At 45.4% G+C, this 22,297-nt stretch overlaps 1 protein-coding gene across 1 annotated transcript in view; it reads left to right on the top strand.

Moving 5' to 3' along the window:
* Positions 1–22,297, top strand: part of LOC128687055 (organic cation transporter protein-like) — a 227,022-nt gene that overhangs the window by 131,097 nt on the left and 73,628 nt on the right. Inside the window, exons 7-8 of the mRNA XM_070090122.1 lie at positions 2,324–2,458; positions 8,595–8,674. Of these exons, the coding sequence (XP_069946223.1) occupies positions 2,324–2,458; positions 8,595–8,674 (215 nt within the window). The remainder of the gene's footprint in view (positions 1–2,323; positions 2,459–8,594; positions 8,675–22,297) is intronic.

The following is a 22,297-nucleotide window of genomic DNA, read 5'->3' as shown; positions in this document are numbered from 1 at the left end:
CACTTCCCTTCACTCTATCCCTTCATTGAATTGTGTTATAGTACGACCTCTAAACTATATTTTGGGGACCATGAAATTGACTTGTGTGAGGATGTGCAACAGGGGGACCCTCTCGTCACCTTTCTCTTCTGTCTGGTCATCAAGGAAATCACAGAAGCACTCTCCAGTGAGTTCAATATCTGGTTCTGGATGATGGTACCCTAGATGGCACTACAGAATCTCTCCTAGAGGACATCAGAAAAATTAAAGACATAGGAGAGAGCCTGGGCATATCTTTAAACCCCACCAAATGTGAAATAGTTTCTACTAATCGACAGATGATCCAGAATATTAGTGCTGTTTTACCAGGAGAACGAGCCATTTTCCAGCCAACAGCACTCTCCTTGGTGCTCCTTTTGGGCCCCGTGCCATCTATCTGATCCTAGAAAAAAAAATCTCAGCCCTCAAGACGATGGAAGGCAGGATGAAAGACATCGACACACATGATGCCTTCTACCTACTCAACAGGTGCCTGTCAATCCCAAAACTTACTTACTTCCTGAGATGCTCCCCAGCCTTCAGCAGTGCGAAACTCAAGGAATATAACTCTCTTCTTAAGACCATGCTAGAGAATGTATTGAATCTTTCCATCGAAGATGGACAGTGGTTGCAAGCCTCACTTCCAGTCAGGCTTGAGGGGCTGGGAGTACGCAAATTCTCCCAGATTGCCCTGAAAACTTCCCTATCCTCTTCCATAGCTTCAAATGAGTTAATAAAACAAATTCTTCCAGGCAATCTCAGCGACTCAGCAGGAATACACGACCCTAGCTATGCCAGTGCCATCACTGAATGGGAGACCCTTACTGCTCCAGCACCAAAACCTAGTGCAGCACTTGCCTACTAACAATCAAGTTGGGATGGCCCCATCGCTGAAAAGGTGCTAGCCAACATGCTTAGGGCTGTAATATCAGAAAGGGAGACTGCCCATCTTCAAGCTGTGAGTGCACATCACTCTGGAGACTTCCTCCAAACAGTTCCCATTTCGGCAATGGGAACACGCCTTTATTTTCAAAAAGTTGAGAAAGTTGTATCAAGCAAGTCCATGGTCGACAGGAATGTAATTGAATCTTGTTTCATAAAAAGCAGTTTTGAAAATAATATGAATATTTCCTTTGGTTTATATAAATTAGATCCTTTTATAATTAATAAAATTTGGAAAGAATTTAATAATACATTGGACAAATAATAAATCTTAATTCTTGGGTAGAGTACTTGGGCTGGACAAATATTTTGTTAGTGGGATATCATGAAGGACCTGTCTAGTTGGGACCAGCGGGTCTGCTGCAGTGTTCCTCCTTTCTTATGAGTTAAGTGTCGTCGCGTGTCAGGTGTTGCTTTGTTGTGGGATGTGATGGTGAGGTGCGGTGATATGCCTTCCTCTGATGTATTGTCTTTATAGTTCCTTGATAATGTGAGAAGTCACGAATGAGCTTGTAATTTCACTATCCTTTCACAGTGGTTGTTTTGCATATATATATATATATATATATATATATATATATATATATATATATATATATATATATATATATATATATATATATATATATATATATATATATATATATATATATATATATGTATATATATATATATATATATATATATGTATATATATATATATATATATATATATATATATATATATTTATATATATATATATAGATATATATATATATATATGTCGTGCCGAATAGGCAGAACTTGCGATCTTGGTTTAAATAGCAACGCTCATCTTGCCATATAGGACAAGTGAAAATTTGTGTATGCAATAATTTCGCCAAAATCATTCTGAACCTAACGAAAAAAATATATTTCACTGTGTTTGTTTAGTATTAAATTATTGTAAACAAATCTAAAATATATTTAGTTGGGTTAGGCTAAAATAAATTGTTCTTGTTATAATAAGGTTAGGTGAGTTTTCTAAGTTTCTTCTGGTGCAAAATTATAAATTTTTACATTAACATTAATGAAAAAAATATATCTTTAAACGTATAAGAGAAAATTTTGGAAAGGAGTTAATTTTAAATGAGTTCTTGCTAATTGACCAGTTTTACATATTCGGCACGACATATATATATATATCTATATATATATATATATATATATATATATATATATATATATATATATATATATATATATATATATATATATATATGTGAGTGTGTGTGTGTGTGTGTGTGTGTGTGTGATCGTCTTAAAGACTAAATCTGTCTACCACCCAACCCCTTCCATAGTCAAGGCTCTGTGTAAACATAAAAATAATAATCTGTCTGACAGGGTTGTCTGCACTTTGGTATACTATGGACTATCCTACAACTCTAGCAGTTTGGGTGGCAATATTTTTGTAAATTTCATCGCCACGATGCTGGTCGAGATTCCATCATACATCTTCACCTTTCTCGTTCTTGACAGGTAAGATCTTCATTCATTGGTGAGGCTGGAAACAATGACATGTGACTAACCAGACGAGAAAGGATTCAGAAAATTTAAAAATATATATAAACTAACAATACTAAAAATATTTTAAGGATATTTATAACTTTTGAAAGTTCAGATACATATTTAAATTATGTTCTTATTCTTAATTTGTTGTTGGTCAAAAAAAAGACACTTGACATCTACAGTTCAGTAAGATCTTAGCAAACGTCATTTATATACACGATAAATGATTTCTTAAAGGTCAGATAATCTGTTCTTGGTGTTATTTGATTTGAGGTTCACAGCACCTGAAGTCAGAATAAATTAGTTAAGCTCTTGTGAAACTAGTTTATAATTCATTCATTAATAAACCTATCTGAGAGTCAGAGTGCTAAGTGTTTAGCACTTTTATGTGGCAAAAAAATAATAATAATATAATAATTAATAATAATGATCTTTGTTTTCGTCTTTTTCGTATTTTACTTCTTTTTCCTCCTCCTCCTCCTCTTCTTCTTCTTCTTCTTCTTCTTCTTCTTCTTATTATTATTATTATTATTATTATTATTATTATTATTATTATTATTATTATTATTATTATTATTATTACCATTATTATTATTATTATTATTATTATTATTATTATTATTATTATTATTATTATTATTATTATCACTATTACCATTATTACTATTATTGTTATTATTATTATTATTATTATTATTATTATTATTATTATTATTATTATTATTATTATTATTATTACTACATTACTGAGAAATCTTGGGACGGGCGGTTACTGAACCCATGGCAAGCAAGACCTAAAAGATCAGGCCAATGTGTAAGCCACTCAACCAGCTGGCTACATAAAGATTCATCCATGGATTTAATCACCACCTGTTCCGCTGTTCAGAGCGGCCTTAGGAGGTGCGGCGCCCAAATGGGAATAATTTTGGTGGGTCCCATGTATGGGAAGCAATTATAATGTGCACTAAAAACTGCATACCAATTGTAAGACCAAACGGATGTAAGCTACATTTTAATATAAAATTTCGTACATGAAAGCCTACAAGTAACAAAATTTTTAAATCACCTCTGAAAAGTACATAGTCACAACACCAATGTTGAAGCAAGCAAGGAATTCAAGCATTTTCATTGACTTTTGAATCTCTGATGGCAGTGCCTCTATTTCCTCACAAAGCATATATCTATCCATATAAATAGGCAAGAAAACATATGACTGAGTGGTTTTATTTTGTTTCGTTCGTGTTTTAATCCTTTTTTTCTTATACTCAAATGTCGGGTACAATCGCCACCCCATCGGGCAACTTCGCCACCGCTTTCGGGAAAATTCACCAACATATCATATCCAAAGCCTCCTTTTATTTACTTCGTGTTGCTGTGGGTACCTGACAAGCCGAGAGTAGATTACACTCTAGCGCGGGGCCTCCTTAGGCTTCCTTCTTGGGAGCAATCGGTCCAATCGGCTTAAGGCCAGCCCTGCCGCGGTTTGTTTGCAATCTTGTTGTTACGATTTCGTGAGATGTGATGGCAGTTTTGAGGGAACTTGAGCTAGACTTCGCTACATCTTTGCTTGTATGGGGGTTTATTTACAAAAGCTTGCATTTGTAGTCACAGTGGGGCTCATGATAACTTCTCTATGGTGTATAGTAGAGGGCAACTAGTGACTAACTCCCTTAAGGTTTACTATACAAATAGTAGGAGTCTAAGAAATAAGATAGATGAGCTAAGATTACTTGCACGTGCAGGTAATATAGATATTATTGTTATAACAGAGACCTGGTTTAACTTGAAAGATAAAGAAATGCCTTCTAAATGCAACATACAGGGTTATAAACTATACCATACTGATAGGGTCAACAGGAAGGGTAGTGGAGTGGCGATGTATGTCAGAAATAATTTATATTGTTGTGCTAGACAAGATATAAGATTAGAAACATCGGACACAGAATCTGGCTACAATTTCTCGAGGGTCGTGAAAAGTTAATTTTGGGTGAGATTTATAGACTTGTGTGGGTCGCATCCTGGGGGACAAGATTAAGGACCCCAATGGAAATAAGTTAGACAGTCCTCGATGACGCACTGACTTTCTTGGGTTATCCTGGGTGGTTAACCCTCCGGGGTTAAAAATCCGAACGAAATCCTATCTTATCTTATCTTATCTGACAGAGAGTGCAGTAAGCTGCTATGGGACAAAATTCAAAAGGCATCTAGATATGAAAATGTTGTGTTAATGGGAGATTTTAACTTTAGACAAATTGATTGGAACAATGTAACAGGAAATCGTGAGTCTAGAGGAAACAATCTGCTTGACTTGGTTCTTGCCAACAAAGAATCACTAGTTAATAATCTTGAGGTTAATGATGAGCTAGTGGAAAGTGATCACAAATCACTTAGCTTCAATATACAATGGAGTTATCCGGATAACTGCCCTCAAATCTCTGTCCCAGACTTTCGCTTGGCGGATTTCATGGGACTGAAAAATTACCTGAGTGGGTTAAATTGAAATAACCTGACTATGGGTCATGTAGGTGATCTTGGTTGCCAATATGACGTTTATCAGAGCCTAGTTTTAGCTGCTCAGTCAACTTTTGTTCCGAGTACTGAATGATCCCAAATGGATGAACAATAGATTAAAACATTTCAATGGTCCAAAGAGAGTAACTCAGGTCAGATCACTGACAGTGATAAGGATATGTGTGAAATTTTCAATTCTTACTTCCTCTCAGTTTTTACTCAGGAAGATACTAGCGAAATACCAGAAATAATAGATTGTGTAGGACAGGACGATAATAAACTATGCACGATTGAAGTAACTAGTGACATGGTCCTCAGACAAATAGAGAAATTAAAAGCTAACAAATCCCGAGGTCCTGATGAACTGTTTGCAAGGGTGTTAAAGGAATGTAAATAGAAATTTAGCAAACCTTTGGCTAATGTTTTCAACATATCACTACAAACTGGCATAGTGCCTGATAAGTGAAAAATTGCAAATGTAATTCCTATTTGCAAGGCAGGTGACAGGTCCTTACCTTTGAACTATAGACCAGTAAGCCTTACCTCCACAGTAGGAGAATTTATAGGATCAATAATTGCCGAAGCAATTCGTAGCCATCTCGAAAGGCATAAACTGACTAATGAATATCAGCATGGTTTTACAAAGGAGCGTTCCTGTCTTACGAATTTACTAACTTTCTTCACTAAGGTATCTGACGAGGTAGATCATGGTATTGAATATGATATTTTGTATATGGACTTCAGTAAGGCTTTCGATAGAGTTCCACATCAGAGGCTACTGAGGAAATTTAAGGCACAAGGAATAGGAGAATTTTTTTCCTGGGTTGAGGCATGGTTGACGAATAGGCAGCAAAGAGTTTGCATAAATGGGGAGAAATCCGAATGGGGACACGTCACGAGCGGTGTTCCACAGGGGTCAGTGTTGGGCCCCTTGTTGTTCACAATCTACATAAACGACACAGATGAGGGAATGAATAGCGACATAAGCAAATTTGCTGATGACACCAAAATGGGCAATACAATTCATTCTAATGAGGACATTAGATCACTCCAGGATAAGATAAGATAAGATAAGATTTCGTTCGGATTTTTAACCCCGGAGGGTTATCCACCCAGGATAACCCAAGAAAGTCAGTGCGTCATCGAGGACTGTCTAACTTATTTCCATTGGGGTCCTTAAACTTGTCCCCCAGGATGCGACCCACACCAGTCGACTAACACCCAGGTACCTATTTGCTGCTAGGTGAACAGGACAACAGGTGTAAGGAAACGTGTCGAAATGTTTCCACCCGCCGGGAATCGAACCCGGGCCCTCCGTGTGTGAAGCGGGAGCTTTAGCCACCAGGCCACAGGGCCACCAGTGGTCGGAGAAGTGGCAGATACAGTTTAATATAGACAAATGCAAAGTTCTAATGTTGGACAGGAAAATAGCCATGCGACATATAAACTAAATAATGTAGATCTTAATATTACAGATTGCGAAATGGATTTAAGAGTTCTGGTTAGTAGTAATCTAAAACCAAGACAACAGTGCATTAGTGTTCGCAATAAAGCTAACAGAATCCTTGGCTTCATAGCAAGAGGTATAAATAATAGAAGTCCTCAGGTTGTTCTTCAACTCTATATATCTTTGGTTAGGCTTCATTTAGATTATGCTGCGCAGTTTTGGTCACCGTATTACAGAATGGATATAAGCGCACTTGTAAACGTACAAAGGAGGATGACAAAGTTGATCCCATGTATCAGAAATCTCCCCTCTGAGGACAGGCTGAGGGCCCTGAATCTGCACTCTCTAGAAAGGCGTAGAATTAGGGGAGATATGATTGAGGTGTATATATGGAAAACAGGAATTAATAAAGGGGTTGTAAACAGCCTGCTAAAAATTTCTAACATAGACAGGACTCGCAGCAATGGCTTTAAATTGGAAAAATTCAGATTAAAGAACGATATAGGAAAGCACTGGTTTGATAACAGAGTTGTGGATGAGTGGAACAAATTCCCGAGTACCGTCATAGAAGCTAAGACGTTGTGTAGTTTTAAAAATTGGTTGGATAAATACATGAGTGGGAGTGGGCGGGTGTAAGTTGGACTTGATTAGCTTGTGCTACTAGGTCGGATGCCGTGCTCCTCCCTTAAGTGACGTGTCTGATCTCATTAAGTCAAGGCATTGGACAGGAAAATAACCATGCTACATATAAACTACATACCTGGAGAGACCTGGAGTTTACCTGGAGAGAGTTCCGGGGGTCAACGCCCCCGCGGCCCGGTCTGTGACCAAGCCTCCTTAGGTCAGTGTCCCAGGATGCGACCCACACCAGTCGACTAACACCCAGGTACCCATTTTAATGATGGGGAACATAGACAACAGGTGGAAAGAAACACGTCCAATGTTTCTACTCTGGCTGGGAATCGAACCCAGGCCCTCACCGTGCATTAGTGTTCGCAATAAAGCTAACAGAATCCTTGGCTTCTTAGCAAGAGGTATAAATAATAGAAGTCCTCAGGTTGTTCTTCAACTCTATATATCTTTGGTTAGGCTTCATTTAGATTATGCTGCGCAGTTTTGGTCACCGTATTACAGAATGGATATAAGCGCACTTGTAAACGTGCAAAGGAGGATGACAAAGTTGATCCCATGTATCAGAAATCTCCCCTCTGAGGATAGGCTGAGGGCCCTGAATCTGCACTCTCTAGAAAGACGTAGAATTAGGGGGGATATGATTGAGGTGTATAAATGGAAAACAAGAATTAATAAAGGCAATGTAAATAGCGTGCTAAAAATATTTAACATAGACAGGACTTGCAGTAATGGCTTTAAACTGGAAGTGTTCAGATTCAGGAAGTATGTAGGAAAGCACTGGTTTGGTAATAGAGTTGTGGATGACTGGAACAAACTCCCAAGTACCGTCATAGACGCTAAAACGTTGTGTAGTTTTAAAAATAGGTTGGATAAATACACGAGTGGGTGTGGGTGGGTGTGAGTTAGACCTGACTAGCTTGTGCTACTAGGCCGGATGCACTGTTGCTCCCTTAAATGACGTGTCTGACCTCACTAGGTCAAGGCATTGGCTTAAACCGGTGGAAGAATTGGAGCTGCCTTGCATAGGCCAGTAGGCCTGTTGCAGTGTTCCTTCTTTCTTGTGTTCTTACATCTAGTTGGATGAATCGTATTAAGCTGGTTGGCTGAGAGGTTGATGCACTAGCATGGTGTTTCAGGACTACTTGCTCTGGGTTCAAGGCCCTCCCGTTCCCAGGTTTGTTTACCATCGTGTTGTTACGATTTCGTGGGTCATTATTATTACTGTTGTTATCATTATTATAAAGATGTCACAAAATTTTACCATTTGAAGGTGTTGAAATGTAAGTATGCAAATAGAAGCACAAAAAAATTATTGCCATAATGTTTGGACCATGATTTTAATAAACCCTGGAGAGTCGTGTAAGTTATTACTGATTGTTATACCACACAGTGTGTGAGAGTCGTGTAGGTTGTTACTGTTATACCACACAGTGAGTGAGAGTCGTGTAGGTTGTTACACTAATACCACAAAGTGAGTGAGAGTCGTGTAGGTTGTTACTGATCGTTATTCCACAGACTGGGAAGGAAGGGCTCGCTCGCTTTCCTGTTTCTACTCAGTGGAGTCGCATGCTTCATATCCGGATTTATCTATGAAGGTAAATTATGTGAACTTAAGATATACTCCATGACCACACTCGCTTCCACACCCATGACCACACTCACTTTCACACCCATGACCACACATCCACACCCATGACCACACTCACTTACACACCCATGACCACACTCGCTTCCACACCCATGACCACACTCACTTTCACACCCATGCCCCACACTCATTTCCACACCAATGATCACACTCACTTCCACACTAATGACCACACTCACTTCCACACCGATGACCACACTCACTTCCAAACCCATGACCACACTCACTTCCAAACCCATGACCACACTCATTTCCACACCCATGTACGCACTCATTTCCCCATCCATGACCACACTCACTTTCACGCCCATGCCCACACTCACTTCCATACTCATGCCCACACTCACTTCATCACCCATGACTACACTCTTTTCCACACCCATGACCACACTCACTTCCTCACCAATGACCACACTCACTTCCACACCCATGACCACACTCACTTCCACACTCATGACCACACTCCCTTCCACACCCATGACCACACTCACTTAAACACCCATGACCACACTCACTCCCACAATCATGCCTACACTCACTTCCACACCCATGACCACAATCACTTCCACACCCATGCCCCCACTCACTTCCATGCCCAAGACCACACTCACTTCCACACCCATAACAACACTCACTTCCACACTCATTGCCACACTCTCTTCCACACCCATGACCACACTCACTTAAACACCCATGACCACACTCACTCCCACACCCATGCCTACACTCACTTCCACACCCATGACCACAATCACTTCCACACCCATGCCCCCACTCACTTCCATGCCCAAGACCACACTCACTTCCACACGCATGACCACACTCATTCCACACCCATGACTCCACTCACTTCCCCACCCATGACCACACTCACTTCCGAATCTATGACCACACTCACTTCCACACCCATGACCACACTCACTTCCATACCCATGCCCCACACTCATTTCCACACCAATGATCACTCACTTCCACACCCATGACCACACTCGCTTCCACACCCATGACCACACTCATTTCCACACCCATGACCACACTCACTTCCACACTCATGACCACACTCACTTCCACACCCACGTTCACACGCATGCCCACACTCACTTCCACACCGATGACCACACTCACTTCCACACCCATGCCCCACACTCATTTTCACACCCATGACCACACTCACTTCCACACTCATGGCCACACTCACTTCCACACCCATGACCACACTCCCACACCCATTACCACATCCACTTCCACACGCACGACCACACTCATCCCACACTCATGCCCAAACTCACTTCCACACCCATGACCACAATCACTTCCATTCCCAAGACCACACTCACTTCCACACCCATACCCACACTCACTTCCACACTCATTGCCACACTCTCTTCCACACCAATGCCCACACTTACTTCCAAACCCATGACCACACTCACTTCCCCACACATGACTACACTCACTTCCATATCTATGACCACATTCACTTCCACACCCATGACCACAATCACTTCCATACCCAAGACCATACTCACTTCCACACCCATGCCCACACTCACTTCCACACTCATTGCCACACTCTCTTATACACCAATGCCCACACTACTTCCAAACCCATGACCACACTCACTTCCCCACCCATTACCACACTCACTTCCAAATCTATGACCACACTCACTTCCACACCCATGACCACACTCCCTTCCACACCCATGCCCACACTCACTTCCAAACCCATGACTTCAGTCACTTCCACACCCATGTCCACAATCATTTCCCCACCCATGACCACACTCACTTCCACACCTATTCCCACACTCACATCCACACTCATGCCCACACTCACTTCCCCACCCATGACCACACTCACTTCCACACCCATGTCCCACACTCATTTCCAAACCAATGACCACACTCACTTCCACACCCATGACCACATTCACTTCCACACTCATGACCACACACACTTCCACACTCATGGCCACACTCACTTCCACACCCATGACCACACCCACTTCCACACGCATGACCACACTCATCCCACACACATGCCCACACTCCCTTCCACACCCATGACCACAATCACTTCCATACCCAAGACCACACTCACTTCCACACCCATGCCCACGCTCACTTCCACACTCATTGCCACACTCTCTTCCACACCCATGCCCACACTTACTTCCAAACCCATGACCACACTCACTTCCCCACCCATGACCACACTCACTTCCAAATCTATGACCACACTCAATTCCACACCCTTGACCACACTCACTTCCAAATCTATGACCACACTCCCTTCCACACCCATGACCACACTCACTTCCACATCCATGCCCCACACTCATTTCCACACTAATGATCACACTCACTTCCACGCCCATGACTACACTCACTTCCAAACCCTTGACCACACACGTTTCCCCTCCCTTTACCACACTTATTTTCACACCCATGACCACACTCCCTTCCACACCCATGCCCATACTCACTTCCAAACCCATGACTACACTCACTTCCACTCCCATGTCCACACTCATTTCCCCACCCATGACAACACTCACTTCCACACATATTCCCTCACTCTCTTCCACAACCATGACCACACTCACTTCCAAACCCATGACCACACTCACTTCCAAACCCATGACCACACTCATTTCCACACCCATATACGCACTCATTTCCCCATGCATGACCACACTCACTTTCACGCCCATGCCCACACTCACTTCCATACTCATGCCCACACTCACTTCATCACCCATGACTACACTCTTTTCCACACCCCTGACCACACTCACTTCCTCACCAATGACCACACTCACTTCCACACCCATGACCACACTCACTTCCACACTCATGACCACACTCCCTTCCACACCCATGACCACACTCACTTAAACACCCATGACCACACTCACTCCCACACCCATGCCTACACTCACTTCCACACCCATGACCACAATCACTATCACACCCATGCCTCCACTCACTTCCATGCCCAAGACCACACTCACTTCCACACCCATAACCACACTCACTTCCACACTCATTGCCACACTCTCTTCCACACCCATGACCACACTCACTTAAACACCCATGACCACACTCACTCCCACACCCATGCCTACAGTCACTTCCACACCCATGACCACAATCACTTCCACACCCATGCCCCCACTCACTTCCATGCCCAAGACCACACTCACTTCCACACGCATGACCACACTCACTTCCACACCCATGACCACACTCACTTCCCCACCCATGACCACACTCACTTCCGAATCTATGACCACACTCACTTCCACACCCATGACCACACTCACTTCCATACCCATGCCCCACACTCATTTCCACACCAATGATCACTCACTTCCACACCCATGACCACACTCGCTTCCACACCCATGACCACACTCATTTCCACACCCATGACCACACTCACTTCCACACTCATGACCACACTCACTTCCACACCCACGTTCACACGCATGCCCACACTCACTTCCACACCGATGACCACACTCACTTCCACACCCATGCCCCACACTCATTTTCACACCCATGACCACACTCACTTCCACACTCATGGCCACACTCACTTCCACACCCATGACCACACTCCCACACCCATTACCACACACACTTCCACACGCACGACCACACTCATCCCACACTCATGCCCAAACTCACTTCCACACCCATGACCACAATCACTTCCATTCCCAAGACCACACTCACTTCCACACCCATACCCACACTCACTTCCACACTCATTGCCACACTCTCTTCCACACCAATGCCCACACTTACTTCCAAACCCATGACCACACTCACTTCCCCACACATGACTACACTCACTTCCATATCTATGACCACATTCACTTCCACACCCATGACCACAATCACTTCCATACCCAAGACCATACTCACTTCCACACCCATGCCCACACTCACTTCCACACTCATTGCCACACTCTCTTATACACCAATGCCCACACTACTTCCAAACCCATGACCACACTCACTTCCCCACCCATTACCACACTCACTTCCAAATCTATGACCACACTCACTTCCACACCCATGACCACACTCCCTTCCACACCCATGCCCACACTCACTTCCAAACCCATGACTTCAGTCACTTCCACACCCATGTCCACAATCATTTCCCCACCCATGACCACACTCACTTCCACACCTATTCCCACACTCACATCCACACTCATGCCCACACTCACTTCCCCACCCATGACCACACTCACTTCCACACCCATGCCCCACACTCATTTCCAAACCAATGACCACACTCACTTCCACACCCATGACCACATTCACTTCCACACTCATGACCACACTCACTTCCACACTCATGGCCACACTCACTTCCACACCCATGACCACACCCACTTCCACACGCATGACCACACTCATCCCACACACATGCCCACACTCCCTTCCACACCCATGATCACAATCACTTCCATACCCAAGACCACACTCACTTCCACACCCATGCCCACGCTCACTTCCACACTCATTGCCACACTCTCTTCCACACCCATGCCCACACTTACTTCCAAACCCATGACCACACTCACTTCCCCACCCATGACCACACTCACTTCCAAATCTATGACCACACTCAATTCCACACCCTTGACCACACTCACTTCCAAATCTATGACCACACTCCCTTCCACACCCATGACCACACTCACTTCCACATCCATGCCCCACACTCATTTCCACACTAATGATCACACTCACTTCCACGCCCATGACTACACTCACTTCCAAACCCTTGACCACACACGTTTCCCCACCCTTTACCACACTTATTTTCACACCCATGACCACACTCCCTTCCACACCCATGCCCATACTCACTTCCAAACCCATGACTACACTCACTTCCACTCCCATGTCCACACTCATTTCCCCACCCATGACAACACTCACTTCCACACATATTCCCTCACTCTCTTCCACAACCATGACCACACTCACTTCCTCACCAATGACCACACTCACTTCCACACCCATGACCACACTCACTTCCACACCCATGACCACACTCGCTTCCACACCCATGACCACACTCACTTCCTCACCAATGACCACACTCACTTCCACACCCATGACCACACTCACTTCCACACCCATGCTCCACACTCATATCCACACCAATGACCACACTCACTTCCTCACCCATGACCACACTCACTTCCACACTCATGACCACACTCGCTTCCACACCCATGACCACACTCACTTTCACACCCATGACCACACTCACTCCCACACCCATGCCTACACTCACTTCCACACCCATGACCACAATCACTTAAACACCCATGCCCTCACTCACTTCCATGCCCAAGACCACACTCACTTCCACAAACATGCCCACACTCACTTCCACACTCATTGCCACACTCTCTTCCACACCCATGCCCACACTTACTTCCACACCCATGACAACACTCACTTTCACACCCATGACTCCACTCACTTCCCCACCCATGACCACACTCACTTCCGAATCTAAGACCACACTCCCTTCCACACCCATGCCCATACTCACTTCCAAACCCATGACTACACTCACTTCCACTCCCATGTCCACACTCATTTCCCCACCCATGCCTACACTCACTTCCACACCCATGACCACAATCACTTAAACACCCATGCCCTCACTCACTTCCATGCCCAAGACCACACTCACTTCCACAAACATGCCCACACTCACTTCCACACTCATTGCCACACTCTCTTCCCCACCCATGCCCACACTTACTTCCACACCCATGACAACACTCACTTTCACACCCATGACTCCACTCACTTCCCCACCCATGACCACACTCACTTCCACACCCATGACCACACTCACTTCCACAGCCATGCCCCACACTCATTTCCACACCAATGACCACACTCACTTCCACACCCATGACCACTCGCTTCCACACCCATGACCACACTCATTTCCTCACAAATGACCACACTCACTTCCACACTCATGACCACACTCACTTCCACACCCATGACACTCACTTCCAAACCTAAGACCACACTCATTTCCACACTCATGACCACACTCACTTCCACACCCATGACACTCACTTCCAAACCTAAGACCACACTCATTTCCACACCCATGTTCACACGCATGCCCACACTCACTTTCACACCCATGCCCACTTTTACCTCCACACCCATGACCACACTCACTTCCACACCCATGACTCCACTCACTTTCCCACCCATGACCACACTCACTTCCGTATCTAAGACCACACTCACTTCCACACCCATGACCACAATCACTTCCACACCCATGCCCCACACTCATTTCCACACCCATGACCACACTCACTTCCACGCTCATGACCACACTCACTTCCACACCCATGACACTCACTTCCAAACCTATGACCACACTCACTTCCACTCCCATGTTCACACGCATGCCCACACTCACTTCCCCACCCATGACCACACTCACTTCCACACCCAAGCCCCACACTCATTTCCACACCCATATCCATACTCACTTCCACACCCGTGACCACATTCACTTCCACACCCATGACCACACTCACTTCCACACTCATGGCCACACTCACTTCCACACCCATGACCTCACTCACTTCCACACCCATGACCACAGCCACTTCCACACGCATGACCACACTCATCCCACACACATTCCCACACTCACTTCCACACCCATGACCACAATCATTTCCATACCCAAGACCACACTCACTTCCACACCCATGCCCACACTTACTTCCAAACCCATGACCACACTCACTTACCCACCCATGACCACATTCCCTTCTAAATCTATGACCACACTCACTTCCACACCCTTGACCACAGTCACTTCCAAATCTATGACCACACTCACTTCCACACCTATGACCACACTCACTTCCACACCCATGCCCCACACTCATTTCCACACCAATGATCACACTCACTTCCACACTCATGACCACACTCGCTTCCTCACCCATGACCACACTCATTTCCACACCCATGACCACACTCACTTCCACACACATGACCACACTCTCTTCCACACCCATGACACTCACTTCCAAACCTATGACCACACTCACTTCCACACCATGTTCACACGCATGCCCAGACTCACTTCCACACCCATAACCACACTCACTTCCACACCTATGCCCCACACTCATTTCCACACCCATGAACACACTCACTTCCACACTCATGGCCACACTCACTTCCACACCCATGACCACACTCACTTCCACACCCATGACCACACCCACTTCCACACGCATGACCACACTCATCCCACACACATGTCCACACTCACTTCCACACCCATGACCACACTCACTTCCATACCCAAGACCACACTCACTTCCACACTCATGCCCACACTCACTTCCACACTCATTGCCACACTCTCTTTTACACCAATGCCCACACTTACTTCCACACCCATGACCACACTCACTTCTCCACCCATGACCACACTCAAGTCCATATCTACGACCACACTCACTTCCACACCCATGATCACAATCACTTACATACCCAGGACCACACTCACTTTCACACCCATGCCCACACTCACTTCCACATTCATTGCCACACTCTCTTCCACACCAATGCCCACACTACTTCCAAACCCATGACCACACTCACTTCCCCACCCATGACCACACTCACTTCCAAATCTATGACCACACTCACTTCCACACCCATGACCACACTCCCTTCCACACCCATGCCCACACTCACTTCCAAACCCATGACTTCACTCACTTCCACACCGATGTCCACACTCATTTCCCCACCCATGACCACACTCACTTCCACACTCATGCCCACACTCACTTCCCCACCCATGACCACACTCACTTCCACACCCATGCCCCACACTCATTTCCAATCCAATGACCACACTCACTTTCACACCCATGACCACACTCACTTCCACACCCATGCCCCGCACTCATTTCCAATCCAATGACCACACTCACTTTCACACCCATGCCCACACTTCCAAACCCATGACCACACTCACTTCCCCACCAATGACCACACTCACTTCCCCACCCATGACCACACTCACTTCCCCACCCATGACCACACTCACTTCCAAATCTATGACCACACTCACTTGCACACCCTTGACCACACTCGCTTCCAAATCTATGACCACACTCACTTTCACACCCATGACCACACTGACTTCCACATCCATGCCTCACACTCATTTCCACACTAATGATCACACTCACTTCCACGCCTTGACTACACTCACTTCCAAACCCATGACCACACACGTTTCCCCACCCTTTTCCTCACTCATTTCCTCACCCATGACCACACTCCCTTCCACACCCATGCCCATACTCACTTCCAAACCCTTGACTACTTTCACTTTCACACCCATGTCCATACTCATTTCCTCACCCATGACAACACTCACTTCCACACCTATTCCCACACTCTCTTCCACGCCCATGAACACACTCACTTCCTTACCAATGACCACACTCACTTCCACAGCCATGATCACAATCACTTCCACACCCATGCCCCACACTCATTTCCACACCAATGACCACACTCACTTCCACACCCATGACCACACTCACTTCCACACTCATGACCACACTCGCTTCCACACCCATGACCACACTCACTTCCACACCCATGACCACACTCACTCCCACACCCATGCCTACACTCACTTCCACCCCCATGACCACAATCACTTCCACACCCATGCCCTCACTAACTTCCATGCCCAAGACCACACTCACTTCCACACCCATGCCCACACTTACTTCCACACCCATGACCACACTCACTTCTCCACCCATGACCACACTCAAGTCCATATCTACGACCACACTCACTTCCACACCCATGATCACAATCACTTCCATACCCAGGACCACACTCACTTTCACACCCATGCCCACACTCACTTCCACACTCATTGCCACACTCTCTTCCACACCAATGCCCACACTACTTCCAAACCCATGACCACACTCACTTCCCCACCCATGACCACACTCACTTCCAAATCTATGACCACACTCACTTCCACACCCATGACCACACTCCCTTCCACACCCATGCCCACACTCACTTCCAAACCCATGACTTCACTCACTTCCACACCGATGTCCACACTCATTTCCCCACCCATCACCACACTCACTTCCACACTCATGCCCACACTCACTTCCCCACCCATGACCACACTCACTTCCACACCTATGCCCCACACTCATTTCCAATCCAATGACCACACTCACTTTCACACCCATGACCACACTCACTTCCACACCCATGCCCCACACTCATTTCCAATCCAATGACCACACTCACTTTCACACCCATGCCCACACTTCCAAACCCATGACCACACTCACTTCCCCACCCATGACCACACTCACTTCCAAATCTATGACCACACTCACTTGCACACCCTTGACCACACTCGCTTCCAAATCTATGACCACACTCACTTTCACACCCATGACCACACTGACTTCCACATCCATGCCTCACACTCATTTCCACACTAATGATCACACTCACTTCCACGCCTTGACTACACTCACTTCCAAACCCATGACCACACACGTTTCCCCACCCTTTTCCTCACTCATTTCCACACCCATGACCACACTCCCTTCCACACCCATGCCCACACTCACTTCCAAACCTTTGACTACTTTCACTTTCACACCCATGTCCATACTCATTTCCTCACCCATGACAACACTCACTTCCAAACCCATGACCACACACGTTTCCCCACCCTTTTCCTCACTCATTTCCACACCCATGACCACACTCCCTTCCACACCCATGCCCACACTCACTTCCAAACCTTTGACTACTTTCACTTTCACACCCATGTCCATACTCATTTCCTCACCCATGACAACACTCACTTCCACACCTATTCCCACACTCTCTTCCACGCTTATGAACACACTCACTTCCTTACCAATGACCACACTCACTTCCACAGCCATGATCACAATCACTTCCACACCCATGCCCCACACTCATTTCCACACCAATGACCACACTCACTTCCACACCCATGACCACACTCACTTCCACACTCATGACCACACTCGCTTCCACACCCATGACCACACTCACTTCCACACCCATGACCACACTCACTCCCACACCCATGCCTACACTCACTTCCACCCCCATGACCACAATCACTTCCACACCCATGCCCTCACTAACTTCCATGCCCAAGACCACACTCACTTCCACACCCATGCCCACACTTACTTCCACACCCATGACCACACTCACTTCCACACCCATGACTCCACTCACTTACCCACCCATGACCACACTCACTTCCACACCCATGCCCCACACTCATTTCCACACCAATGATCGCACTCACTTCCACACCCATGCCCCACACTCGCTTCCACACCCATGACCACACTCATTTCCACACCCATGACCACACTCACTTCAAAACCTATGACCACACTCACTTCCACTCCCATGTTCACACGCATGGCCACACTCACTTCCACACCCATGACCACACTCACTTCCAAATCTATGACCACACTCACTTCCACACCCATGATAAAACTCACTTCCAAATCTATGACCACACTCACTTCCACACCCATGACCACACTCACTTCCACATCCATGCCCCACACTCATTTCCACAGTAATGATCATACTCACTTCCACGCCCATGACTACACTCACTTCCAAACCCATGATCACACACGTTTCCCCACCCTTTACCACACTCATATCCACACCCATGACCACTCTCCCTTCCACACCCATGCCCACACTCACTTCCAAACCCATGACTACACTCACTTCCACACCCATGTACACACTCATTTCCCCACCCATGACCACACTCACTTCCACACCCATGACCACACTCACTTCCACACTCATGACCACACTCACTTCCACATTAATGAAGCTCACTTCCAAACCTATGACCACACTCACTTCCACACCCATGTTCACACGCATGCCCACACTCACTTCCACACCCATGACCACACTCTCTTCCACACCCATGTCCCACACTCATTTCCACTCCCATGACCACACTCACTTCCACTCCCATGGCCACACTCACTTCCACACCCATGACCACACTCACTTCCACACCCATGACTACACTCACTTCCACACGCATGACCACACTCATCCCACACACATGCCCACACTTGCTTCCACACCCATGACCACAACCACTTCCATTCCCAAGACCACACTCACTTCCACACTCATGCCCACACTCACTTCCACACTCATTGCCACACTCTCTTCCACACCAATGCCCACACTTACTTCCAAACCCATGACCACACTCACTTCCCCACCCATGACCACATTCACTTCCATATCTATGACCACACTCACTTCCACACCCATGACCACAATCACTTCCATACCCAAGACCACACTCACTTCTACACCCATGCCCACACTCACTTCCTGACTCATTGCCACACTCTCTTCCACACCAATGCCCACACTTCTTCCAAACCCATGACCACACTCACTTCCCCAATCATGACCACACTCACTTCCAAATCTATGACCACACTCTCTTCCACACCCATGACCACACTCACTTCCACATCCATGCCCCACACTCATTTCCACACTAATGATCTCACTCACTTCCGCGCCCATGACTACACTCACTTCCAAACCCATGACCACACACGTTTCCCCACCCTTTACCACACTCATTTCCACACCCATGACCACTGTGAGGGAAAAGTTCAATAGATAGGAGTAGAGAGGGAATATATAGTAACAATAGTTTCATTGCCGGCTACTAGTTAAGGTAGGGTCAGTCTAGCTCCCGATTTTCCCACCTTTTCTCCCCCACCCCTAAAGTGATAGTTTGATTGTCGGCTGCTTGTTAACGTAGGGTCAGTCTAGCTCCCAATATCCCTTCCCCTCCCTCTTCCCCCTTCCCCCCTCCCCTCCGAAAGGTGACGTGTGGGGCTCTGGTCAAACAGTAAATCACTCGACTCACAGCTCCCAACACTACTGTAAGTACATGCCTGCCTTGTATTCTAGTGGATTTATTGGTTAAAAGCTTCACTTTTGATCAATAATAAACTTAGTCTTTTCAGCCTTGCTCTATGTTGACTGTTGTAATAATCACCACATCTTTTAAGTATCAGACTTACCATGGAGAGTGATTATTTAAGCAGTGGGTAACCTGTCTGTCTTTCCAGCTTGGATGTCAGAGAGGGTCACCTGGCAATCAACGAGCAGAACAGAAGGACTAACGTCCAGAGACTTCTCCATTTTGTATTGAACTACCTGTGCACCTGTATGAAAGTGCAGGACGTAACTCCACAGCATTGCAGCGGTAAAGAACCTGCTTTCCTGTCATCGGTATAATAATCACGGCGATTCTCTGTGAAGAACTAGCCAGTGGATGGTCACCAACACCTGCGACCTCCCCCCCCTTTATCATCAGCAACGGCTACAGTTTCAACAACAGTGTCACCAACACCAGACACCCTTGTAGATTAGCGTTGAGTTCAGATGTTATTTTATTCATTTCATTTTTCATTTTTCTTTCAAATAGGATATACCTTTCATGTTTTGTTGTTTTATGTTTGATTTAATAAATAGTGTTTATCTTTGTGAATTATTATTTCTTTTTCTATTTATTAATTTTCCTGAGGAGGAGTCACCCTGAGTAATACTGTCTGAAGTTGTTACAGGGCTGAGTAAGCCTTCACAAGTGGCGACCTTGCCAGGATCAACTCTACTGAATCAAGATTCAACTCCATCTCGAATCTACCATTGGAACTTCAACGCCGCATACCACAGACGGTTACCACCAGCCATGAGTAATCATTCTCTATGGTAGGACTGCAGTACAGGTATTTAAAAGATTTGGTGATTGTTAGTCTCAATTTATTGTAAGTCAAGTCAGGCAGGATATAATATTTAATTCTGCCACTTTTATATGTAGCTTGAAACATTTTGGAGGATTAGACTCTAGGGACCTGAGATTTTCCAGTGACAACTTGTTTCATTGAGCTCTATTATATCAAGGGAACTGTCATAGGACACTCTTGATTTGTTGGTGAGAAGATTGGATGGTCAAGTGACCCCATTCTACTTACTGTTTGCTCGGAGCCGGCATAGAACCCTTCGTTTTCATTAATACATATTGTTTAACTGAAGCAGGGATCGAGCCCTCTGGTTTATTTACAGTTTGAGCGGAGCAGGAATTGAACCCTCCGTTTTCTTTAATACCCGTTTCATTTCCCCTGATAGTTTAAGTTATTCTTGCAGGTATGGATGAATACCAGTTTTGGATGAATGTTGGAAGTAAGTTAGGAATAACAGGTAAAAATTTAGAATCTTTCATTAGTGCTAAGATCCAGGAAAGACTTGAAAGAGAGAGAATTGAGAGAGAAGAAAGACAGCTAGAAAGGGAAAGAGAAGAGAATAAGGAGAGAGAGAATCGAAAGAGAAGAGAAAA

Source organism: Cherax quadricarinatus, chromosome 30, assembly GCF_038502225.1.
Source record: "Cherax quadricarinatus isolate ZL_2023a chromosome 30, ASM3850222v1, whole genome shotgun sequence".
NCBI classification, from domain to species: Eukaryota; Metazoa; Arthropoda; class Malacostraca; order Decapoda; family Parastacidae; genus Cherax; species Cherax quadricarinatus.
This window is presented reverse-complemented; position numbering and strand designations above follow the sequence as displayed.